Genomic DNA, 27,716 nt, shown 5'->3' on the forward strand with positions numbered 1-27,716 from the left:
AATCTTTAAGAAAAAATGTTGATAGTAAACATGTGTCTTAAATCTAAGCTCATTTTACTTTGCATATTTTGGCAGAATTAGTATAATGAATTATAAAATCTTATAAAAATTTTAACAATCTATTTTCTTAGGAGAAAATGTCACAGGCAAGACAGATCTGCCCAGAACGGATAGAAGTAAAAAAATCTGCATCAATTCTAGACAAAGAAATTAATCGATTAAGACAAAAAATTCAGGCAGAACATGCCAGTCATGGAGATCGGGAGGAAATAATGAAGTAAGTGGTCATTAATTTTCTACTTTAGTGTATCATCCATAGATATTATTAAGGCATGTTTTAAATGTAAGTTTAATTAGGATGAAGGGGTGCTATTGGTATGTATGAGCATTATAACAGTGAACAGTACCTTATGGAATGACATTTTAACATGAATGCTGTTTATATTATTCATATGGACAGAAAATATTCAGCTTCATGGGTGATCAAAAACTGCAAATCAAAATAATTAGGAGCTATTTTCTACATACATGAAAATGAATGCAATGAAAACATTAATAGTCCAGGACACTGAGGTCTTAGTGAAATGGGTATTCTTACATTACTGATAAAAAAGAAAGGCTTTAAGAGAAATAGAGTAGATCCGTTCCGGTAGTCCCACCCCCCCTACCCCACACCAACGCCATCTTCTGTCTGAACCCAGCTGAGGCCGCTAAGGGCTTCAGAGTACTCTCCAGCAGGACCTTGGGATCACCTCGAGATCACGGGTGAGTGGAACACAACATCAGCTCCAAAAGAATCGCGAAGGATCTTGTGCCAGTAGGAACAGGGACAAAGGAACCCAGTCCGACCAAAGGCTGGGATACTTTACATTCGGGGCGAGCCCTGCCATGTTCCGCCTGAACCCACCAGAGGCCGCCAGGAAACATCGAGTGCTCTCCGTGCCTCAGGACCTTGGGATCACCTCGGGATCACGGGTGTGTGGAACCAACATCAGGACCAAAGAATCGAGGAGGGTCTTGTGTCAGCAGGAATGGAATGGAGGAACCCCGCCCGACCAGAGGCTGGGATCCATTCAGGTCAGGGCCAAGTCCCACCATCTTCTGCATGAACCCGACTGAGGGCATCTAGGGCCGCAGAGGACTCTCCACGCCACAGGACCCCTAGCACACCTAGGACCTCGTGATCACCTGAGAGCACGTGGGTGACATAAGGAACAGAGCTTCTTGGACAGGGTCCCATTGGGCCTTCATCCTCAGCCAGGAGGTGGAGCAGAGATCCAGACCCCTGGCACCTTCTTTGCCAGAGGAGAGTTGGCCTACAGGGAGGGCTCTGACCCCAGGACTCAGGACCTGGATCAGAGCTCCAGACTTCTGGACACCTACCCTGTAAGAGGAGAGCTTGGCTGCAGAGAGTGCTCTGACCACTGGGACTCAGGTGAGAGTTGAACTCCCAGGAGTGCTGACAGAGGCTAACAGAATCACAGGAGGATCAAGCTCCAGCCAGAGAGAGCTAGAACATCTAACACCAGAGATTACCAGATGGTGAAAGGCAAACATAAGATTCTTACTAACAGAAACCAAGAACACTGGGCATCATCAGAACCCAATATGCCTCCCACAGAGAGTCCTGGATACCCCAACACACCCAAAAAGCAAGACGTGGATTTAAAATCATATCTCATGATGGCAGTAGAAGGTTTTATAAAGGGGATTAATAACGCACTTAAAGAAATACAGGGCTCTCCAGCAGCCGAGCAAGATGCCCAAAGGGAAGAAGGCCAAGGGGAAAAAGGTGGCCCCGGCCCCGGCGTAGTCAAGAAGCAGGTGGTCAACCCTTTGTTCAAGAAGAGGCCCAAGAACTTCGGCATTAGACAGGACATCCAGCCCAAAAGAGATTTAATGCGCTTTGTCAAATGGCCCCGCTACATCAGGCTGCAGTGGCAAAGAGCCATCCTCTACAATCGGCTCAAAGTCCCTCCTGCCATTAACCAGTTCACCCAGGCGCTGGACAGGCAGACAGCTACTTAGCTGCTTAAGCTTGCCCACAAGTACAGGCCAGACACAAAAGCAAGAGAAGAAGCAAAGGCTACCGGCCCATGCTGAGAAGAAAGCTGCTAACAAAGGTGATGTCCCAACTAAAGAGACCACCTGTCCTCTGAGCAGGAGTTAATACAGTCACCACCTTGGTGGAGAACAAGAAGGCTCAGCTGGTGGTGATTGCCCATGACATAGACCCCATTGAGGTGGTGGTTTTCCTACCTGCCCTGTGTCGAAAGATGGGGGTGCCCTACTGCATCATCAAGGGAAAGGCCAGGCTGGGGCACCTGGTCCACAGGAAGACATGCACCACTGTTGCCTTCACACAGGTTAACTCGGAAGACAAGGGTGCTCTGGCTAAGCTGGTGGAAGCTATTAGGACCAATTATAATGACAGACATGACGAGATCCGTCGCCACTGGGGAGGCAACATCCTGGGTCCTAAGTCTGTGGCTCAAATTGCCAAGCTGGAAAAAGCTAAGGCTAAAGAACTCGCCACTAAATTGGGTTAAATGTACACTAAATTTTCTGTACCTAATATAATTACAAAATTGAAAAAAAAAAAAAGAAAAGAAAGAAAGAATTACAGGAGAACACTGCTAAACAGGTAGAAGCCCTTAAAGAGGAAACACAAAAATCCCTCAGCGAATTACAGGAGAACACTGCTAAACAGGTAGAAGTCCTTAAAGAACTACAGCAAACACTGCTAAACAGGTAGAAGTCCTTAAAGAAGAAACACAAAAATCCCTTAAAGGATTACAGGAAAACAACCGAACAGGGGATGGAATTGAACAAAACCATCCAAGATCTAAAAATGGAAGTACAAACAATGAAGAAAACCCAAAGGGAGACAACTCTGAAGATAGAAACCCTAGGAAAGAAATCAGGAACTATAGAGTGAGCATCAGCAACAGAATATAAGAGATGGAAGAGAAAATCTCAGGTGCAGAAGGTTCCATAGGAAACATGGACACAACTATCAAAGAAATTGCAAAATGTAAAAAGATCCTTACTCAAAACATCCAGGAAATCCAGAACACAAGAAGAAGACCAAACCTACAGATAATAGGAGTAGATGAGAATGAAGATTTTCAACTTAAAGGGCCAGCAAATATCTTCAACAAAATTATAGGAGAAAACTTCCCAAACATAAAGAGATGTCCATGAACATACAAGAAGCCTACAGAACTCCAGACAGACTGGACCAGAAAAGAAATTCCTCCCGACACATAGTAATCAGAACAACAAATGCACTAAATAAAGATAAAATATTAAAAGCAGTAAGGGAGAAAGGTCAAATAACATATAAAGGCTGGCCTATTAGAATTACTCCAGACTTCTCACCAGAGACCATGAAAGCCAGATGATCCTGGACAGATGTTATACAGACACTTAAGAGAACACAAATGCCAGCCCAGACTACTATACCAAGCCAAACCCTGAATTATCATAGATGGAGAAACCAAAGTATTCCATGACAAAACCAAATTCACACAATATCTTTCCATAAATCCAGCCCTTCAAAGGATGGTAACAGAAAAAAAACCAATACAAGGATAGAAACTACACCCTAGAAAAAGCAAGAAAGTAATCCTTTAACAAACCTAAAAGAAGACAACCACAAGAACAGAATCCCAACTCTAACAACAAAAGTATCAGGAAGCAACAATTGCTACTCCTTAATTTCTCTTAATATCAATGGACTCAATTCCCCAATAAAAAGACGTAGACTAACAGACTGGCAAACAAACAGGACCCAACATTTTGCTGCATACAGGAAACCCATCTCAGCGAAAAAGACAGACACTTCCTCAGAGTGAAAGGCTAGAAAATTTTCCAAGCAACTGGTCTGAAGAAACAAGCTGGAGTAGCCATTCTAATATTTAATAAAATCGACTTCCAACCCAAAGTTATCAAAAAAGACAAGGAGGGCCATTTCATAGTCATCAAAGGTAAAATCTACCAAGATGAACTCTCAATTCTAAATATCTATGCTCCAAATGCAAGGGCAGCTACGTTCATTAAAGAAACTTTAGTTCAAAGCACACATTGCACCTTATAAAATAATAGTGGGAAACTTCAACACCTCACTCTCACAAATGGACAGATCCTGGAAACAGAAAATAAACAGAGACACATCGACATTAACAGAAGTTATGAAACAAATGGATTTAACAGATATCGACAGAATATTTTATCCTAAAACAAAAGGATATAACTTCTTCTCAGCACCTCATGGTACTTTCTCCAAAATTGACCATATAATCTCTCACAAAACAGGCCTTAACAGATACAAAAATATTGAAATTATCCCATGCATCCTATCAGATCATCAAGGACTAAGGCTGATCTTCAATAACAGCATAAATAATAGAAAGCCAACATTCACGTGGAAATTGAACAACACTCTACTCAATGATACCTTGGTCAAGGAAGAAATAAAGAAATAAAGACTTTTTAGAGTTTAATGAAAATGAAGCCACACCAAACCCAAACTTATGGGACACAATGAAAGCATTTCTAAGAGGAGAACTCATAGCTCTGAGTGCTACCAAACAGAAACTAGAGTGGGCACATACTAGCAGCTTAACAGCATACCTAAAAGCTCTAGAACAAAAGGAAGCAAATTCACTCAAGAGGAGTAGACAGCAGATGAGTGTCTCCAAAAAGAAATTAGAACATACACTAGCAGTCTGACTGCACACCTAGAAGCTCTAGAACTAAAGGAAGCAAATTCACCCAAGAGGAGTTGACGGCAGGAAATAATCAAACTCAGGGCTGAAATCAACCAAGTGGTAACAAAAAAAACTATTCAAAGAATCAACCAAACCAGGGGCTGGTTCTTTGAGAAAATCAAGATAGAAAAACCCTTAGCCAGACTAACTAGAGGTCACAGGGACAGTATCCTAATTAACAAAATCAGAAGTGAAAAAAGAGATATAACAACAGAACCTGAGGAAATCCTAAATATCATCAAATCCTACTACAAAAGGCTATAGTCAACACAACTGGAAAACCTGGATGAAATGGACAAATTTCTAGACAGATACCAGGTACCGAAGTTAAACCAAGATCAGATTAACGATCATAACAGTCCCATTTCCCCTAAAGAAATAGAAGCAGTCATTAATAGTCTCCCAACCCAAAAGAGCCCAGGACCAGATGGGTTTTGTGCAGAGATCTATCAGACCTTCAAAGAAGATCTAATTCCAACTCTCCTCAAAACTATTCCACAAAATAGAAACAGAATGTACTCTACCCAATTCTTTCTATGAAGTCACAATTACTCTGATACCTAAACCACACAAAGATCCAACAAAGAGAACTTCAGACCAATTTCCCTTATGAATATCGGTGCAAAAATGTTCAATAATATTCTCTCAAAACGAATCCAAGAAAACATCAAATCCATCATGACCAAGTAGGTTTCATTCCAGGGATGCACGTATGGTTTAATATATGGAAATCCATCAACATAATCCACTATATAAACAAACTCAAAGACAAAAATCACATTATCATCTCCTTAGATGCTGAGAAAGCATTTTACAAAATCCAACACCCCTTCATGATAAAAGTCATGGAAAGATCAGGAATTCAAGGCCCATGCCTAAACATAATAAAAGCAATCTACAGCAAACCTGTAGTTAACGTCAAAGTAAATGGAGAGAAGCTGGAAGCAATACCACTAAAATCAGGGACTGCCCCACTTTCTCCCTACCTATTCAACATAGTACTTGAAGTCCTAGCCAGAGGAATTAGACAACAAAAGGAGATCAAGGGGATACAAATTGGCAAGGAAGAAGTCAAAATATCAGTATTTGCAGATGATATGATAGTATATATAAGTGACCCTAAAAATTCCACCAGAGAACTACTAAACCTGATAAACAGCTTCAGTAAAGTACTTATGACTCTGTAAGGAAGTGAAAGATCTGTATGACAAGTACTTCAAGTCTCTGAAGAAAGAAATTGAAGAAGATCTCAGAAGATGGAAAGATCTCCCATGCTCATGGATTGGCAGGATTAATATCATCAAAATGGCTATCCTGCCAAAAGGAATCTACAGATTCAGTGCAATCCCCATCAAAATTCCAACTCAGTTCTTCACTGAGTTAGAATTGCCAATTTACAAATTTATCTGGAATAACAGAAAATGTAGAATATCAAAAACTATTCTTAATAAAAGAACCTTTGGGGGAATCACCATGCCTGACCTCAAACTCTACTACAGAGTAATTGTGATTAAAAACTGCATGGTACTGGTACAGCGACAGACAGGTAGATCAGTGGAATAGAATTGAAGACCCAGAAATGAACCCATACACCTATGGTTTACTTGATCTTTGAAAAGGGAGCTAAAACCATCCAGTGGAAAAAAGACATTTTCAACAAATGGTGCTGGCTTAACTGGTGGTTATCATGTAGAAGAATGCAAATTGATCCTTAACTCCTTGTACAAAGCTCAAGTCTAAGTGTATCCACATAAGACCAGAGACACTGAAGTTAATAGAGGAGAAAGTCGGGAAAAGCCTCGAAGATACGGGCACAGGGAAAAAATTCCTAAACAGAACAGCAATGGCCTGTGTTTTACCATCAATAATCGATAAATGGGACCTCATAAAATTGCAAAGCTTCTGTAGTGCAAAAGATACTGTCAATAAGACAAAATGGCCACCAACAGATTGGGAAAGAATTTTTACCAATCCTAAATTTGATAGGGGATTAGTATCCAATACATACAAAGAGCTAAAGAAGCTGAACTCCAGAGATTCTAATAACTCCATTAAAAATGGGGTACAGAGCTAAACAAAGGATTCTTAACTGAGGAATGCCGAAGGGCTGAGAAGCACCTGAAAAAATGTTCAACATCCTTAATCATCAGGGAAATGCAAATCAAAACAACCTTGAGATTCCACCTCACACCAGTCAGAATGGCTACAATCAAAAATTCAGGTGACAGCATATGCTGGCAAGCATGCGGAGAAAGAGGAACACTCCTCCATTTCTGGTGGGATTGCAAGCTTGTACAACCACTCTGGAAATCAGTCTGGCGGTTCCTCAGAAAACTGTACATAGTAGTACTGGAATACCCAGCAATACCTCACCTGGGCATATACCCAGAAGATGTTCCAACTGGTAATAAGAACCCATGTTCCACTATGTTCATAGCAGCCCTATTTATAATAGCCAGAAGCTGGAAAGAACCCAGATGCCCCTCAACACAGGAATGGATACAGAAAATGTGGTACATTTACACAATGGAGTGCTACTCAGCTATTAAAAACAATCAATTTATGTAATTCTTAGGTAAATGGATGTATCTGGAGGATATCATCCTGAGAGAGGTAACCTAATCACAAAAGAACACACATGATATTCACTCACTGATAAGTGGATATTAACCCAGAAACCTAGAATACCCAAGATACAATTTGCAAAACACAAGAAAATCAAGAAGAAGGAAGACCAACGCGTGGATACTTTATTTCCCCCTAGAATATAGAATAAAACCACCATGGAATGAGTTACAGAGACAAAGTTTGGAGCTAAGACGAAAGGACAGACCATTCCGAGACTTTACCACCCAGGGGTCCATCCCATAATCAGCCACCAAACCAGCCACTATTGTATATGCCAGCAAGATTTTGTTGAAGGAACCCTTGTATAGCTGTTTCTTGAGAGGCTATGCCAGTGCCTGGCAAATACAGAAGTGGATGCTCACAGTCATCTATAAGATGGAACACCGGGCCCCCAATGGAGAAGCTAGAAAAAGCACACTAGGAGCTGAAGGGGTCTGTAACCCTATATGTGGAACAACAATATGAACTAACCAGTACCCCCAGAGCTCCTGTCTCTAGTTGCATATGTAGCAGAGGATGGCCTAGTCAGCCATCTTTGGGAAGAGAGGCCCCTTGGTATTGCAAACTTTATATGCCCCAGTACAGGGTAATGCCAGGGTCAAGAAGTGGGACTGGGTGGGTAGGGGAGCAGTGTGGAGGGGGGTGGGGGAAGGGTGTAGGGGACTTTTGGGATAGCATTTGAAATGTAAATTAAGAAAATATCTAATTAAAAATGTTAAAGCGGGGTGTGGTGTCGCACACTTTTAATCCCAGCACATGGGAGGCAGAGGCAGGCAGATTTCTTAGTTCGAGGCCAGCCTGGTCTACAAAGTGAGTTCCTGGACAGCCAGGGCTACACAGAGAAGCCCTGTCTTGGGAAAAAAAAAAAAAAAAATTAAACAAAAAAAAGAGAAATAGAGTAGTTTACAGTTTTGCTGTTTACTTACAGGACTTTGGATGATTATCAAATTTTCTTTATCCTTAATTTCTTCATTTTCGTTAATAACTTAGATTATGTTATATAAATCAAATGTAAGAATCTATAATAAATAGAATTTAGAGGAAATAGCTTATGGTTGTTAAGTTCTTCTTAAAAGCATTTAATTGGTATAAATTAAAATGCTTTACAGAATATCTGTTACAATTTTAAGTGAGTCACTATGTTTATAGTATAACAATCTAGAGAAAATATTGTACCATTTCCTTAAATAGTTTTTTTTTTTTTTTAAATGAAATGTTAACAATAGTATACAGCTCTGACGAATGGTTAAAAAAAAAAGTAGAAAGATTCAAACTTTTCTACAAATTGGACATAGTACTACCGGAGGATCCAGCAATACCTCTCCTGGGCATATATCCAGAAGATGTCCCAACCGGTAAAAAGGACACATGCTCCACTATGTTCATAGCAGCCCTATTTATAATAGCCAGAAGCTGGAAAGAACCCAGATGTCCCTCAACAGAGGAATGGATACAGAAATTATGGTACATTTACACAATGGAGTACTACTCAGCTATTAAAAAGAATGAATTTATGAAATTCCTAGCCAAATGGATGGACCTGGAGGGCATCATCTTGAGTGAAGTAACACAATCACAAAAGAACTCACACAATATGTATTCATTGATAAGTGGATATTAGCCCAAAACTTAGGATACCCAAGATATAAGATACAATTTGCTAAACGCATGAAACTCAAGAAGAATGAAGACCAAAGTGTGGACATTGTGCACCTTCTTAGAATTGGGAACAAAACACCCAGGGAAGGAGTTACAGAGACAAAGTTCGTAGCTGTGATGAAAGGATGGACCATTTAGAGACTGCTGTATCCAGGGATCCGTCCCATAATCAGCTTCTAAACGCTGACACCATTGCATACACTAGTAAGATCTTGCTGAAAGGACCCAAATATAGCTGTCTCTTGTGAGACGATGCCGGGGCCTAGCAAACACAGGAGTGGATGTTCACAGTCAGCTATTGGATGTATCACAGGGCTCCCAATGGAGAAGCTAGAGAAAGTACCCAAGGAGCTAAAGGGATCTGCAACCCTATTGTTGGAACAACATGATGTACTAACCAGAACCCTGGAGCTCTTGTCTCTAGCTGCATATGTATCGAAAGATGGCCTAGTCGGCCATCAATGGAAAGAGAGGCCCATTGGACTTGCAAACTTTATATGCCCCAATATAGGGGAATGCCAGGGCCAAAAGAATGGGAATGGGTGGGTAGGGAAGTGGGGGGCGCTATGGGGGACTTTTGGGATAGTATTGGAAATGTAATTGAGGAAAATATGTAATAAAAATATTAAAAAAAAAAAAAAAAAAAAAAGAAAGATTCAAACTTTTCTACAAACCCCCTTTTAGGTTACAAAAGGCTAAGAAAGGGGTCTAGCAAGGCAACTCAGGAGTGGAAGGACCTGCTGCCAAGCCTGATGGCCTGAGTTCAAGCCCCAGGATTCAGGTCATGGAAGGAAGGCACTGACTTCCTTGATTATCCTCTAACTCCCTCATGTGCCATGGTGCCACATGAATATACACACAATAAACCTCCCTTAAAAACAAGTTTGGGGCTCGAGAGATGGCTCAGTGGTTAATAGCACTGACTGCTCTTCAAGAGCTCCTAAGTTCAAGTCCCAGCAACCACATAGTGGCTCACAACCATCTGAAATGGGATCTGATGCCCTCTTCTGGTGTGTCTGAAGACAGCTACAGTATACTCATATACATAAAATAAATAAATCTTTAAAAAGAAAAAAATAAAAAGTTTGACGAAGCAAGTGATCTCAGCTTCATTTTCAAAACAGTTGGGAAAAGTCCTACTATTAAGAAATGTTTGTAAGCAGTACATCTCTAAAGAAGTTCCTAAACTGCATTATTTGGCTGTGGATGCCACTCAAAAGTAGTATAGTTACCTAGCATACTCAGGTTTCGATCCTCAGTACTGCAGATCTGTATGTATGTATGTATGTATGTATGTATGTATGTATGAATGAGCTTAGGAGGAGGAGGCCGAGTAGGAGGAGTGACTGAGTGTAACAATTCTTATGCAGTCACCAAGTCTTCAGTTTGAATTTCTTGCACCCTCCTAAACCTGGCGTGGGGATGGATACCTATCTGTACATCAGGCTGCTGGTTCTCCTGGCGTGGGGATGGATACCTATCTGTACATCAGGCTGCTGGTTCTCCTGGCGTGGGGATGGATACCTATCTGTACATCAGGCTGCTGGTTTTCCCTCCATTGTGGCACTTTGGAGTTGTCCTGCTTTCCTTACCTCATAGCTTGTTTGGGATGGAGGATTCTGGTACTAACCTTACGTTTCTTCTTTCCCTTATTGACATCTATTACTAAGAAAACCGTCTGGTATAACCTTGTTGTTTTTAGAAGGTGTCAGTTTACTGGTAGTTTGTAAGATCTGCCACCCCCGAGCCTTACCTGCATATTTATGCACATATGTTTTCCATCTTACTGCATTTTTTAAGTCTTGGACTTTGATTTTTCCTCTTCCCGGTTGTATTGTCTCCTGTAACATTCATTCCTTGTGGGAATATGCTTTGACTAGAAATTCTTAGATCCTCTGCGCTCCTCCTTTTCCTGTTCTTTCCAGTTAAATATATTTGAGACTTTCCTTGTGTGTTTGTATTTACTTACTGACTGTTTTATTTATAAAATAGGCAGTATCAAGAAGCAAGAGAGACCTATCTTGATCTGGACAATAAAGTAAGGACTTTACGAAGGTTCATTAAATTACTAGAAGAAATCATGACCCATAGGTACAAAACATACCAACAATTTAGGAGGTGAGTGCATTTTAAAGGTATGTCTCTTTTCTGTTTGTTTTCAACTATTTCTATGTGAATAATGATCAGATCTTTGCTCAGTTCGGCTCTATGAAGTACTGTGGAAGCATGATCCACATTAGCATTTAGAATCTGTAGTTCAAGCAGAACACTGATCTGAAAAGACCTGAACAGCAAGCTCATGCAGCTTTTCCACTGCTAGCAGCCTTTACTAGGTAATTCTCAGAGGTGGTTTACTGCCTAGTAGGCCGTTTGAGTGGGAACTCCGCGGAACGAAACAGTTCTTTTACTCCTAGACACTGCATGTTTCTAAGGGAGGTTAGGAGGACTTATTAAAGCAGAAGCCCAACTGCTTTACCGTGATCTGCGGTAACTCCATGCTTAGAAACCTGTTTTATTTACTGCACTATCTTCAGTGTTTATAACTCTGCTTGATGTAGCTGGGGCTAGATCAAGGAAAGGAGCTATTAATAAGATGCCCAAAGATGCACAGTCTCTCAGGAGTAAGTAGATCCCCCCCACCCCCCGACACACACCAAAAAAGCAGGCAAAACAAAAAACCAAAAAACAAACAAAATCTGGAAGATGATTGTTAGGGGATATAACCTCTGCTTTCTCCAGATAGTCCCTCTGTGATGCCTTTTATTTCTCTTTATAGCCCAATATCTGTTCTTATGTTTTTGTTTATTGCATATATACGTGTGAGTGTGTGTGTGTGTGTATGTGTATGTGTGTGTAGGCCTGAAATTGATAACAAGTATGTTTCCTTAGTCAGCCCTCCACCGTCCTCCCCTTTGCTTTGCATTTCCAGCCAGCATCTTTTGCTGATCCGGAAGCTCATCAATTTGGTTGGGCTGCCTGGTCAGTGAGCTTCAGGGATCTACACTTGTCTACCTACTCACCAGCCCAGCCCAGTACTGGGGTTAGAGGACTATGAAACTACATAGTGGGGGCTTTTGTATGCTTCTAGGGATCCAGGCTTTTCCATCATGGTAGGTATTTATCTTCTTGATGGAAACACTCAGAATTATGTTTTTGTTTTCAAATATATTTTTAGAACTTGAACTAAAAGCAGATTGACTTTTATCCTATTAGAATGCCTTTGACGGTTTTCTTGGCAGACTGTCTCTGGGGCTGATTTTGTGCTAGCTCAGCACTCCTCTTACCAGTGCTTGTGAGTGCAGAGGGTTCACTGGTCCACAAGACATGGGCTGTCCCTGGCTTTGAGGGCTCTGAGGTGCTCTTCCAGGTGCGTTTCTGTCTTTTCCACCTCAGGCTCAGGTCGTCTCCAGAGAGAGTGCACTGGCTGGTACTCAGGTGTGCCGTGAAATGCAGCCTTCATACATCCTCCACAGTTATCCTCTGCCACCCTCTAGTGCTCTGCTCTCTAGACTTTCCCCGATTAAATACTAGGCTCCATGTAGGCATACATTTGGTGTACTCTTTGGTAAGTAGTAATTTTGAGGGTACTTATAGGGAACCAATTAATTTTTTTCCTGTTTTCAGAGATCATTTTGACTGAAACTGCCTTTGCTATTTGATGTCCAGTCGAAATAGTTTTTCTGGAGTTTGAATAGGATTAGAAAAAGTAAATACAGTTTCTGTTATTATTTACATGTTTTCCTGATGTATAGTTTGGTTTTCTGTTGTTAAACAGAAATAGTATTTAAATAGTCTCTTTAAAAATACTGTGTGTGTGTGTGTGTGTGTGTGTGATGTCTTAATTCCTTTTTCTGTTGCTATGATTAATACACTGACAAAAGCAACTTAAGAGACAAAAGGTTTATTTCTGCTCACAGTTCAAAGCAGCAGGATTCTAAGCAGCTGGTTGTGTTTTATCCACAGTAAAGAAGCAGAGTGAAGTGTGAATGCATGCTGTTTTGTTGACTTTTCACACAGTAGCCGGGATCCTGTGCCCAAGAAGTGGTGCTGCCTTAATTAGCCCAGTACAGATAATGTATCATAGACATGCTTAGGCCCATTTCCCAGGTAGTTCTAGACTGTTGTGTTGAGAGACCCTTTAACACTGATAGGTTTTCCTATGTTTTTACTCAGTTATGGAACAAAAATAGCCAGCTTGTTAGAATCATTTCTCTCTCTCGTATTTAGGACAGTTTGATAGAAGTCCTGTGACTGGAAATAGCCAATAAATATATTGGAGTATTGAAGGACTTTTCTCGTGAACCAGTGCAGTGGTAGCAAAAGAAACTAAGAAAATCCGTGCTTCCATATCCTGTAGCATGGAAAGGAAGAGTGTAGTTTAGGACAGGAAACAGTGGAGAAATATTCAGGGTTACTTTGAGGAAGTGAAGCCTCTACTCATTAATGAATAAAGATGATAAGAAAAATGGCCAGTTTTCTCTCACTCAGACCCTACTTTGTAAATACTGTGCCCTCAAAAGGAAGCAGGGTCCATGGAGAGAGGTGGCTAATAGCAAATCTGCGTGGGGAAGGTATAGATAAGTCTCTTGTTATGTCTCACCTCTTCCCCACAGCTCCAACCACCCCCTCAAAGTGGAGGCAGACTTAGGAGATGGCTGTTTGGTTTTAGACCCAAGGACAAGGGACTGGGGTGCATTTTGTATATCAAAGCAGACCTGGTCTTTAGGTTCTCCCAGTATCCCTCAGTCCCTAACTGGCATACCCTGCTCCCAACCCTGAACTTTCCAGCCAATGGGCTGGGCTGCCTTTCTCCAGGAAGCTCTTCCCTATGTAGTCCAGACATCTTGGTCTCTTCTCTTCCTTCTCTTCACTCTCTGAGCTCATTCCCTTCCTTTCTTTCTCTCCGTCTATCACCTCATGGTGACCTCCTGGCTTAGGTCCTTGAGGTCAGTGAACTCACCCTTGAGCAGCTTCCCAATAAACCTGCATTTAATATCATCTAACCTGGCTTGAATTGCCTCTTTGACCAGAAACAGTTTATCAATAGTTTAAAGGGCTTTCATTGGCAAAATCTGGGACAATCTGAGAAGCATAGTAATTCTACCCTGGTAAAGATAAGTAAAGAATTGAAGGTGGGAGTAGCTCAGTCAGTAAAGCACTTGCTATGCAAGCATGAGGATCTGGATTTGAGCACCTATTTTGTGCCCCATATAAAAGCTGTACACAGAAGAGTCAGGCACCATAGTGGTATATTTATGATTTTGTTAATGGGGAGGTAGGACTAGGAGGCTCTGTGAACAAGCCCCAGAGCAATGAAAGACTGTGTCAGAAATAAGGTTGGCAGAGCTGGAGGAATGGTTCAGCAGTTAAGAGTTCTGTTTGCTCCTCTGGAGTTCAATTCCCAACACCCTCAAGGCAGCTTATAACCATCTACAACTCAAGTCACAGGGGCTCTCTTGTCCTCTTCTGGCCTCTGTGGATACTGCATGTATGTGGAATGCTGACAAACATGCAGGCAAAATACCCATAAACATAAAAGTCTAGAAACATGTACACAGGAAACCCAAGGTGGATAGCACCAAACAATGGCAGGTGAAGTTTTCTGGCACATGCATGTGTACACATGTACATACATACAAAAACGTAGGGGAAAGGTAACTGGGGCAGCAGAAAGTTCCTTTACAGTGAGTGTAGTTCAGTGTCAGCTGACAGGAGAAAGTGATGGAACTTGGGGTATACCAACCTTTTTTTCCAATATGAACTTGGGGAAACTGGCAGATAAGTGGGATGCATATGTACTTTCATTTCTCTAAAGCTTAGTTACTTTAAGGACAAGATTTGTTTTACACATGAGAGTAATAATGCCTAGAATAAATTATTTGGGTGACTAATACATTTATATTGGATGACTGTCATAATGGGCATATTAAATGAGAAATGATACCTTTATTCATTTTTCAAAAGTTTTTGTATACAATTAATAAACCTGATAAAATCCAAATACAGATAAATGTTAAAAACATGGAGGAAATGGTCTTAAATCCACCTATTTTAATATCATGTTGAATATTGTTCCGTATTATAATGTGCCAAAATATTTTTTGAAGGTGTTTGACATTACGATGCAAATTATACTTTGACAACTTATTATCTCAGCGTGCTTATTGTGGAAAAATGAATTTTGATCACAAGAATGAAACTCTTAGTATAACAGTAAGTATCTTGATGAAGTATTTTCGTGAAACATTGATTGACCTTATCCTGTTATCTGTAGAAAACGGGAACTTATTTCTAAGTTAAAGAAGGTCTTTGCTAGTATGTTTAACATTAGGTTGCTGTTTATAAAGGTAGTAGCCTGGAGTTTCTTTCCAGAGACAGTCACATTGCTTTTTTAGGATGCTAAGGACAGTTTTATTTTCATTATAACAAGAGTTTACCTTGTCAATCCATTCCAATTGTTTTAGGGTTTTTGCCCAGCACCATGTAGGACATTAAAGAGTCCATTGTCTGTACTCTCACTGGGAAGCCATGAAATTTATACCTTGTAATTTAACTATCTGTTGTATTCACCATTACATATTCTGTGGTTGTGGAAATGTTTACAAAGAATGTAGTATGAGAATATGGATTAAAACTTGCATAGACATTTAAATATTTACCCGCTTTAAATAGTAATTGTGGCTCTCAGTACCATAATTTTATCCTTCTATTCTAATATTCACAGTGAATACTAGATGCTTGGACTGCCTTTGTCATTTAGAACCTCTACATTCAACCAAAATAGGAAGTTAATTTTACTGTTCTTTGTTTAAATTTCCACTGGTAAATCTTGGTTACCATCTCTCCACCCATTTATTTTTGAGATCTAATCATTAAAGATCCAGATTTGAAGGTACTGGGAAGAAATTAGGCCTGTGATTTGGGAGGTAGTATGTCATGATAACCCATTGTTTTTACTGCAAAAGTATAAGAAATCTAAGGAAATTTTAAAAAGCTCTTACTTTTAAAGACATTGGAAAGTTGTGGAGCAACAGCGACTAGATGAATTGAAATTCCAAGAAGTGGGAGAGCCTGTGCAAAGGAAGCTAGCATTGCTGGATGTTTTCTTTCCTGGAGGTTTTTACTAAGCTTGGAGTGTTGGTGGTTATGAGGGATACTGAGACAAGACAGCAGGAGCTGGGGAATGTTTAGGCACATGACTAGTATTTCAGTTAACTCTTGAGGGCTGAAGCTTACACGGTAGCCAAGGGAACTAATACAGGTGAAATCACTTAAGTCTTAGTAAGACTACAAATCCACTCAGTCCAGCTTTCTCCCAGTTTAACTGTCAGTCAGCCTGGAACCTCCTAATCAAATGGAAATTGATCCACTATGCTTACCGTTTATTATTATTGTACTAGTTATTCTAGCCAAAATGAAGGAACAAAAGAGGAAGTACAATTCCTTACATTTATAATTAGCATGCTCATCTGTGTAGAAAACGTGGTGACATCTACAAAAGAAGCAACTGTAATTGGTTAGAAGTAGCTAGCCGCGTTACAAGCACAGTCAGCATTCAAAATGAATCGTATATTTATTAGCAACATGATCAAAACTATAGCATCATTAAAATGTAAAACACAGAAATCTGACCAAAATATCTAGTTATTCTCTGAAAGGCTAAAAAAAAGTAGTGAGAGATTAATTTAAGTGAGAAATCTGGTTTTCATGGCTCAAAAGACCCTGCAGGGCCTGGGGAGATGTCCCATCTAGTAAACTGTTTGCTGTAGAAGCATTAGAGCTCAAGTTTGGGTCTCCAGCATTACATAAAAAGTCAGCACTAAGCACTAGTCCCAGGTGAATTCGTGGGGCTAACAAGTCCATGGGCTCCACATTTAATAAGAGATCCCACCTCAAATAAATAAATGAATAAATAAATAAATAAATAAAATGAGACTAATTGAGGAAATTACTTGTGACATATGTATATTCATTGCACACACATTTGCATCTGTAAGCATGCATACATATATCACACACAGTTCAACATGTCAAAATTTCAGTTCTTCCCAAATTGACCTGTAGATTCAGCACCATTTGTTTTGTAAAATGCACTGTGATGCAGTGGGAAGGAATGCCTTCGCTGGCCCATGCTGAGGCATCCTTACGCCCACCCTTACCCCGACCCCCAAGGTACTAGCCATAGGATGGGTCTAGAAGGAAGTCTGGGAAAGAAAGGTGACAGAGAGGGATAGAAAGAGAGAGGAAAGAGCAAGAAGGAATGAGACTGGCTGGTATCACAAGGAGAGAGATTGGAGGTAAGTGGTGGGGATCAGAGAGAGAGAGAGAGAGAGAGAGAGAGAGAGAGAGAGAGAGAGAGAGAGAGAGAGAGAGAGGCCAAACAGTTCTTCTATGGCAAGCTAGACTTGTACCTGGCTGTTGTTAGGTAACTGTTGGGCAAAGCCTAGAAGAAATGCTGACATTTTGTATTAAAATAGCCACAGTTTTTTGTTTTGTTTTGTTTGTTTTTTTTTGTAGAAATTGGTAGCCTGGTCCAAATATGTATATAGAAATGCAAAAATTGTATAAAATGGTAAAACCATTATAATACCTATGAAAAGGAAGAACAGTTTCTGAAGACTTCCTTAACTGAAGGCTGAGTACAGAGAGTAAGGTTCTATTAGAGACATCTAGATCCAGGGATGCCAAGCAAAGATTTCCAGGGTTCACAAGGAAAATTTAAAAATGATGGGTGTTTTTGTATTTTGAATTGCAGTTTTGTACATAAGTACATTTTCTAAAACACAGTCAAATCTCACATTTTAAATATGTGCAGTTTATTGTATCTTTACAAAATTAAAAAGGTTTGCTGCATTTATTTGAGATTACATGCCACAGTGTAAGTATGCAGGTCCAAGGACAACTTGGAGGAATTTTTTCTTTCCTTCTACCATATGAGTTTCTAAGAAAAAAATTTACATTTGGCCCAGACACCAATACATGCTAAGCCATGTTGCTGGTCCTATTGGGTTTTGTCTGTTTGTTTTATTCTTTTTCTTTCAAAGCAATAAAAATTAGCAAATAAATAAAGCTTGGAAATGTGACTTCAAGGAAAAGCGAGAGTAGACTCAAACTCCCAATGGCAGTTACAAGAGACCACAGTTTCATGACTTAAGAGGTGCAGTGTCAACACAGACTAGTAATCCACATGAAATATGGGTTCTAAAACTTTGAACATGTAATTAATTACCTGATGTGAAAAACTCTTAGGCCAACTGAATGTAGCTAAAGATATATTTAACCAAGTTCAAGTAAGATAGGCAAGCAATATCTTAGGTAAGCAACATCAAAATAAAACTAAGAAGACCAAAATTCACATAGCCGAGATAATGAGACAGAAAGGACACAATCAGCAGGTTTTGTGTGTATGAAATTGGAGTTCCACTAAGAACAGAGTGAGCAAAGAACAGAGAAACATTCTGAACCAAAATACTTAAGGGTCAAGATCATCAAACTGATCTGTTCTGAGATTCTTTGACATTTCAGGAAGTGATATTAATTTATGATAAACCCAAAACATCAGGGCTACACTGTCTTGAGAACAACCACTAGAAGAATGTCAAGTGAAGACTTAGAAGCCAGTTATGTCTGTAGTCACAATTGGGATGCTCAGACAGGAGGATTAACGCAAATTAGAGGCCATGTTATGCTAATATACAGAAGAGGGAAGACAACAAAGAACATGAAGGACAAACAGAGGAGGGAGAAATGAAACCTAAAGTTACCAGTAGTTCCATTAGGCCTTTGTGCACTAGTGGTGTATTAAGAGCAAAGATTGTCTGTGTGTATAAGATTGTGAGTCAAAGTCTGTTAAAAGGAAATTCTAAATATATTAACATAAGGTAGGAGGGTGATCCTAAGTGAAAGCAGGGCAAAGGCTTGTCATACAGTTAGATAAGACAGCTTACAAACTGCTCCTAATAACAAAATCAAGTCCACACGGGGTCAATAGAGACCAAAAGGAGTGTTTCATATTAGAGAGTTAATTTTAAAAATGCTGATTTTGTATATTCAGAAAAATATAGAAATATTGAGGAAACTAAAGCACAAAATGGTTAAATATAGGTGGGAATTTTAGAACTTTTCTCAGTAATTAATGGAAAAATCAGGCTAAAAGTCAGTAAAGTTATACAAGCATTACAACATTCACCAAATTGACTCAGTAGCATAAATGTAGAACACTGGAGAATTGTAGTTTTGTGATGCCTATGGACCATTTACCAGCATAGACCATTGTCTTCACACAAAATCTCAATAAATTACGAAGAATTAAAGTTACACAGGATATGTTTCAAAATTGAGTGAAATTAGAAATAACAAAACCCTAAAATACCTAAAATTTGTAAAATTATACAGCACATTTCTAAATGTTTAAGGGATCGAAATATACCACATGGGAAGTTGAAGATAATTTCCAGCAACAATAAAAAAAAAAAAAAAGGCAAAACTTGAAGGAGACAATGTAATACTCTTCAGAAGGGAATTTGTAGCTCTCTTTACATATTTAAGGAGGAAAGTTAGGTCCAACATTGATGATCTATCTTGGGAAGGTAGGAGAAGATAATATGAATTTAGGCACAGAGATCTCATGAAACTGAGCAGAAGATGGGTGGAGAAAGCGCATGTCCAGTGATTGCAGCACTGGGGAGTGCAAAGCAGGCTGAGCCCCTGGCTCCCTCTGCTGTGCAGCCTGTGAGTAAGGGGTGATTACTCATGAATTACTGAATTCACACTATGGAGTTTTCTTTTGGTAAAACAAAACAGAAAATTACATTGACCCTTTATCCCACATTTAGTATAAAAAGTGATTAAAACTGATGAAAATAAAATGTAGAATAATAGACTTCTGGATGAATGGACAAAGAGAATGTAGCAATAGAAAAGCATAATGGAGTGATACTCAGCCGTTAACAAGAATGAAGTCCTGTCGTTTGCATCAAGATGGATAAAACTAGAAGATGCTACATTAAATAAGTCACACATAGAAAATCAAATAGCACATATTCATGGGAAGTTTAAGAGTTAATGTGAGCACAGTTGGGGAGGGGAGAGGAAGAAGTAGCAAGTACCAAAAGTTTGCTGGGAGTAAGTCCCAGTGCTCACAGCAGTGTAGCCACTGCAGTTCACAAGAACTACTAATAGGGATTTTCAGAAAATCTAGAAGAGAGAGAGAGATGCTCAAAAGCTCCACAAAGCTCGTCTTATCCTGACTTGACTATTATATGCTTCAAAACCTGTGGAAATAACTCTGTTACTCTCCATTAGCAAGTGCCACTCTTACCTGTTGGTAAAAAAATAAAGGATTTTCATGAAGATTTTTGAAATAGGACACAAAAAGCAATTTTAAAAGTAACACTAATAAGATATACTATTGCCTGGGGAATAATAATTTTTGGTATATAGTACAACAAAATAACTAATCTAGAATTTTTGAGGATAATAAAAGAAAAAAGATTGAATCTGTTTTAAAATCACAGAAGACTTAGATTAAATGAGATGAAATGGATTTACCCAAATGGGAGATAAGCACATGAGGAGAACTCAGGATTGTTACCAATCCATGCCTCATTAGGTACTGCCGTCCCCTAGTGAGGATGACTGAAATGAGCAAGGCTGGACATTTTTTTGGGTAAGGACATCTAATTAGAACTATTACATTGCTGTTGGGAAGAAAATTACATTAATTTGAAAATCTACCTACTTCCAGGCATAAATTCAAGGAAAGATGAATGCTTATGTCTTCATAAGATATCCCTCCCCCAGGAGGATATACAGTATACATTTAAATTCAAAATTTGTAAGCCTCTTACAGTATTAAAATGAATGTATGCTCATTTGAGAGCAGCATATATCTGACATATAAACGGTTCTTTTCACCTTGTTAAGATGTATTTGTTAGATAGATAATAGTATGCCTGCATTCTTCTCAAAATAGAATGCCTCCTTATATTGCTTTATATTTTTGTCTCAGGAAATTATGCAGAAGAAATGCTTTTAATATCATTAATTGACTTTTCCTTTTACTGTTCTCATGGAAGGTTACTTATTTATGGTTTATTTATTTTACATCGGAACCACAGTTTCCCAGGTCCCCCCACCCCCTTTAGTGTCTTTTAGTCCATTTCCTTTATTCTTGGGTAAGCCTCTTCAAGAGGGTTTTTGTTTTGAGACTCTGTAATTATTAAAGTATTGTAACCACTAGATGTCACTGTAATTCTGGTAATGAAAGTTATCTCACTATTTGAAATGTTTAATGCAGTAACAGCTTCAGAAGAACTAGTTTAAAATCTTTATTTTAGTAAATAATGTTTGGTTAAATATTGGATTTATTGTCATACCTTTGATATTTTGGTATGTTAGGTTCCATTAAAGTGACAAAATGTGCTCAATTTTATTTTCTTTTTTAAATATTTACTTTATATGTATGGACTTTGGGTCTGCATTACATGTGTGCACCAAGTGCATGCCTAGTGCCTAAGAAGGCAGAAGAAGGTATGCAATCCCTGGAACTGGACCTAGAGATGGGCGTGAGCCATTGTGTAGATGCTGGGAAATGAGACTGGGTCCCTGGTAAAGCATCCTAACTGAGCCATCTCTCTAGTACCTCAGTCTGATTCTTTTAAAGTCAAACAAAAATTGGACATCTACTAAAGTATTAAATATTTTGAATGTATTTTCATACTGCTAAATGATCTTAGCTTTACCCCTTTTCTGTCTCTTTAAATTTATTCCTTGTGATCACCCTTAAAGGTTCAGCCTGGAGAGGGAAACAAAGCCTCCTTCAATGACATGCGTGCTTTGTCCGGCGGTGAGCGCTCTTTCTCCACAGTGTGCTTCATCCTTTCCCTGTGGTCCATTGCTGAATCACCTTTCAGATGCCTGGATGAGTTTGATGTCTACATGGTATTGTGGAATTTAAGTTCTCTAACTTATTTGGTTGGAACAGTTTGAAAGGAACAGTCTTTCTTTTGTTTCCCCACAGTAGTTTGTGATGTTAGTGGTTGGGAAGAACCTGTTCAATTCTTTCCATGATTACTGTGTGGTCCTCCAGAGACCCTACCCTACTTGAGCTTTTTTCTACCACCATGTACATCTTGAATGTTTACCTGGCAGGGTCTCCTTCCCCCTTTTCCCTAGCTTATTTTCATCAAATTACAGTGATCATAAAACTTTGCTTCTTAACTCTGGGCTGACTGACTCCTTTCGTTATGGCCAAGCTTTCAAAAAACAGAAAAGAAAGAAGAAAGCAAGCAAGCAAGCAAAAGTAATAAAGATGGATGCAAGTGCATTTGAGTTTGGAGATTAAAAAACTAGACTTAAAAGTTTTGAAGCAAGGGCTGCTACAGTCACTCCAGTGGCTCTGGCGTCTGTTTTGCCCTGTAGTAGAAGATTCCCTAACTGACTGGGCTACAGTGAGGCTCAGGTGACATTCTGTGTCTAACATGCGCCATTACTATCTTATATACTGTAGTCTGGTCTCTGGTTTCAAAGCAGCGTTCTTTACCAGGTATCACTCAAGAACTTGGTGTTTATTCATTGGAGTACCTGGCACCTCTCCCTTTCCTTGGAGTGTTGTTTTACTGCCTCTGTACTCTTTCCGGATTTCTTTTTACAGCCTCTCCTTTTTAGTCTGCCTTTTTGTCTCTAGGTCTGATGTTGTTGAGTGTTTGACATTTTCTCTTTGCTTTTTATAGTATTGTCATTTTCCTGGTCACATGTTTGTAGAAGTGACATAACAAACATCCCTCCATATAGGCTTATCGACCTACCTGGTGGAGGTCTCCTGTCCTGATCTTATTTGCAGTCTAGACCTATGTGCCCTACTACTCATACTACTCATTCTACCATCCAGTAAACGGGCAGCATCTGAGCTCAGTGTGTCTGAGACGGAGTGACTCTTCATCTCAGGTCATCTTCCTTTTCTAAATGTTTTACCTTGTTAATGACTAGTCATAATTACCCTCCTGGTCACCTAGCTTCAAACCATATACTTCGGATTCACTCTTCCCTTTTACCTACAAGCTGCCTGGCCTTGCTTGTTCCTCTTCTCAGTGTTCTACCCCTTCCTTCCTTTGCCCTATGGTGGCTCTGGTACCTCTGTCCTTTTACCTCCAGCTGTGATAACCTCTTCCTAGACTCTCAGACTTGTGTCCTGCAGTTTCTGTAGCCCATCCCCCACATGTTTTACGAGAGTGTTGATTTATAAAAGTAGACCCAATTGTGGTGACCCTTTTAAAACCCCTATAAAATATTTAATTTCGTAAGGTAACATTGAGATCCTTAATGCTGTACTATCTTCCAAAGATTTGAGCTGTGCTAAGCTGTTTGTAAGCACCATACCCTGTCCAGTATGCTCTCATGTATTATGTATTGAGCTGTGCTATCTTCCAGTGATGCCTTCTTTGTGATACCTTGTAACTGCTACACTTTCTAAATTCTCAGAAACTTGATAAATTTCACATCTGGCAAATATTATATTTTTATCCTGAATAATTAACTATTCTTGTGCTTAAATATTCACTCTGTAATAGTTGTGTGCATGTAGTTTTTTAGTGTTTAAATTATTACTTGTGTCTGAGAGAGAAGACCATAGAAATGAACAGTGAGAATATTTATTCAGTTAATTTTCCCTTATAGTTTCTGATGTTAGTTTTTCATAGGTGAACTTCTTGGCATTGTATATAATGAATAAAAGTCTAGAGGTTTGTTTTAGCCCAAAGAGTGATGCTTTTATAGAAATAGCTGATGCAGAACCAGTCCTAACTTTTATCTTTGTTTTTTAGGATATGGTTAATAGGAGAATTGCGATGGACATGATCCTTAAGATGGCAGATTCCCAACGTTTTAGACAATTTATCTTGCTTACCCCTCAAAGCATGAGGTAACGTCTTAAAACTTTCTGTGAACACACATGCACACCCACCCACCCAAATTTATTTGTATATATTTTGATCATGTGTAGAAGTGACATACATAACTTCCATGCCTCCAGATACATACACAGCCCCAAAGCCACTCCTCACAGATGGAGGTGTTTTATTCCCCTGCAGGCCTAGACCTGTGAGCCCTGCTACCCAGTATGCCATCTAAAACAGCCAGTATTCTGAGACTCAATGGGTCTTCCTTTCAAAGCATTTCCCTTTTTCGTATCACTAGGGGGAAGGGGAAAGAAATGTTCTATGTGGGAGATACACATGTACCACATACTCAGAACACACAAGAATCTCAGTCAGAACAGTTCAGAGTGAAAGCGGCAGGGGACCCACATAGTGTTCATTTTTAAATGCAGCTGTGACCAGGTTAAGGGTGGGCAGTGGTCACTCCATTTTCTTGCTCAGCAGACTTAATGTCTTCTACTTTCCTAGATGCTTAAACTTTCCTTTGTGCCACTAGCCCTTCTTTAAGAAACAAATGGTCTACAATGTAATTTGACTGGCTTGTGTTTTGAATTTGCTCCTCTGTAATTTTCTTGACCAACTAGTAGGAAGTGATTTTAGTAATTCTATGTAAGACAAACAATTTAAGATCCCTTACTCTTTCTTTGTTCTTGGCTACTTAAAAACACTAGTCTTGCCGGGCGTGGTGGCGCACGCCTTTAATCCCAGCACTCGGGAGGCAGAGGCAGGCGGATTTCTGAGTTCGAGGCCAGCCTGGGCTACAGAGTGAGTTCCAGGACAGCCACGACTACACAGAGAAACCCTGTCTCGAAAAGCCAAAAAAAAAAAAAAAAAAAAAAAAAAAACCACTAGTCTTAGAAAGAGCTTTGCTCTGCTCTCCATCCTTTACCATTGAGGGTTGATCCTCTGTAGCCCCAGGATCCTCTGCTGATTTGATTTGTAATATCCAGGCAATTACAACAAGATCAAAAGTGTAAAGTAGCTGACATATTTAAAAAAAAAAAAAAAAGTTTTCTTTTCATCCGAATAGAAAACAGATAGGATGTAGAAGGAAGTTTGGATTTTTGTTGTGTTTTTATTGCTCATATTGTTGGGGATTAACCCTAGGGTGAGTGAACTAGGGGACTGTCTAGTTAAATGGGTAAAGTGAGTGTTAAATGGGTAAAGTCTTTGTTGGGAAATTGAGTGACTGCTTTTGCTTTCTCTAGCTCACTTCCCTCAAGTAAACTGATTAGAATTCTTCGAATGTCTGACCCTGAAAGAGGGCAAACCACATTGCCCTTCCGACCTGTGACTCAAGAGGAAGATGACAGTGCAAGTTGACAGCTTAGTGCCTTGCCTGGTACTGAAGGGGAATTGTGAGGGGATAACTGGACTGGTGGATGAAATAGCATGAGACAGAGGTACTCTGAAATAAAGGAGCTCCTTTAATACCACCCATCGCTTGTGTAAATAAGCCTAGAAAACCAGCTTTTCCTTGTGAAAACCAATTTCATAATACTGGTTTTAAATCTTTTTATGTTTGTTTGCTTTGGAGTTTCTGTGTTTTATTTGTTTTTACCATCTACTTTTATAAATTTTTTCAGGAGTAAAATTTTGTACATAATGCACATGTACATATCTGTTCAGTTTGGGTTTGTTTCTATAGTATTTTGTAAGAATTAAAATAAAAGTTTGAGCACCTGATGTTTTCCGTTTCCAGGTTGTTACAGTCTACTTTTAAAAAGTGTCTGTGGAAAGAGCAGTTTCTCAACATGGGATGGGGGGATGCAGTGAGCTAGAACATAAGGCCGGGCATACTGATGTTTACGCATTAGAGATCTGCTAAGACTGGTGATACTGGCAAGATCTCTGCTTGCCATTGTTTTTTAACCCTGTGGTACAACTGTAGATTTGGATACAGTTTTTAATCACTACACTTCATCAGTTATAAGATCTTCTCCACTAGACACTTTCATGCAGCCTTGAAGCACTGCCAGCTGTGACAAGTGCTTTCTTCTTTGTCCTTTAACTATCCTCCTTTCAAGAAGGAGCGTAGCATGGCTATGACAGTTTCCACTTTGGCCTGTAGCATGGTGGCCAAATTATAAAAGCCCTCAGTTTTAGTGGGTGCAGCCACTGGGGTGGCAGATGCAAGAAGATCACAAGTTCAAGGCCAGCCTGGAGAGCTTGGCCTCTGTCTTAAAATGAAAGTGAAATTGAGGCCTGAAAATACAGCTTAGTTGTCAAGCAGGGCTGGAGAAAGCGGGGAGGTGAGTGCCTGTGGTCAGGTAGAGGAGCGAGTGGCTATTGAGTCAAAAATCTACATTTCATGTGAGATGATATAATATACACCCTGAATTTAGAGACATTAAAGTGTCCACAATGATCAGTTTCCTGTAAAAAAAAAAAAATTGGTATTTGTGAATTTTTTTTTTTAATAGAAAACAGTGTATTTGTGCCTGTGTTCTGTTTCATACTAGGGTTAGGACTAGCCTTTAAACTTTGAATAGCTGCAAGAAGCATTCCTTTTATTACCAGCAATAAATTAGAATACATATTTATGAACTTGAAAAGGAAGTATTTTAAGAAAAGTACTATTTTTAAAAGCAAGTATAATTCTATAGTTATTGATAAAAACTGAGTTTTGTTTTGGTGGGGAAGAGAATGTATTCTTAGAATACAATAGTTGCCAAAAATCCAAAAGCATTTCTTCTCTAAGAATATAGAAGGAGAAAACTGTTGTTTTAAACTTTCCTCACCAACCATAAGCAGTATAACTCATTTGTATCAGAACTATTTTAACATAACATACATTTTTTTCAAATAAATAAAAATGAAGTGAGACCAGTGCATTAATTTTAATTATTGAAGGAGTTTGAGTGTTTTGAGTTTTTGTGGTAGTTTTAAATGTGCTTCTACAGAATGAGAAATGCAGCCCTCAGATCCTGAGCATCTCCTGCTGAAGACAATGCATTATGGGAAATAAAACCGTCAGACCCGAGCATCTCCTGCTGAAGACAGTATTATTGATTTGGCCTCAGAAAGCTTTGGTTTCCATCATAAGTGAAGTCTTCATCTAATGTTCTAAGGAGTAATAACATCCATTGCAAAACAAAAAAAGCTATTGTTCTTTTAAAGTATGTGTAACTTCCAAAAATAAAACTTAAATTTTATATGAATTAAGGCCATGCTTTTGTGAACTGGGATAAGGAATAGTAGAGTAACTTAGACGTCTTTATGAACAGCAATTTATTTATGCACGTCACTCATGTAGCTCTAAAGTCTCTACAAGTCCCAAGACAGGATTTTAAAATTTACCCAGTGTAATCATTTACAAAATGACAAGTGTAGTGAGTTTTAGTAAGCCAAAGTATGATGGCTAAAATTAATAAGCCACGTATTTTACATATTTTCCGAGTTTTTATTTCTCCTCCCTTTCATGTAGGAGAATGCTGACTCGATGTTTGGAGTATTTGCATGTAGAGACAAATCCGTAAAGTCTATAAGAAACTGGGCAGTGGCTCATGGGCACTTGAAAAGTGACCCAGAATGCCATACTGAATGAGTTCACGGATCGCAGAAAGCAAGACCCTGTTCCCTCCCATTTGTCTTCCTGAGTACAAATTAGATGTAGGAATAACAAGTAAGTGCTTGTAATATCCTGAGTATTCTGTTCATACCAAGAACTTGAAAATGTAGTTATTTAATACATCTACACAGTTATTGCAGTTGTTCCCCC

General features: G+C 39.3%; 1 protein-coding gene across 2 annotated transcripts in view; it reads left to right on the forward strand.

Moving 5' to 3' along the window:
* Positions 1-27,156, forward strand: part of Smc6 (structural maintenance of chromosomes 6) — a 64,085-nt gene extending 36,929 nt beyond the window's left edge. For both annotated transcript variants that reach the window (XM_021178880.3, XM_085830204.1), the window contains 6 exons: positions 132-277; positions 11,052-11,177; positions 15,167-15,272; positions 21,849-22,001; positions 23,882-23,979; positions 25,204-27,156. In XM_021178880.3, the coding sequence (XP_021034539.1) occupies positions 132-277; positions 11,052-11,177; positions 15,167-15,272; positions 21,849-22,001; positions 23,882-23,979; positions 25,204-25,318 (744 nt within the window). In that variant the 3' untranslated portion in view covers positions 25,319-27,156. The remainder of the gene's footprint in view (positions 1-131; positions 278-11,051; positions 11,178-15,166; positions 15,273-21,848; positions 22,002-23,881; positions 23,980-25,203) is intronic.
* The last annotated feature ends 560 nt before the right edge of the window (positions 27,157-27,716 follow it).

This window comes from Mus caroli, unplaced genomic scaffold (assembly GCF_978045245.1).
Source record: "Mus caroli unplaced genomic scaffold, Mus_caroli_1 scaffold_14, whole genome shotgun sequence".
Taxonomy (NCBI): domain Eukaryota; kingdom Metazoa; phylum Chordata; class Mammalia; order Rodentia; family Muridae; genus Mus; species Mus caroli.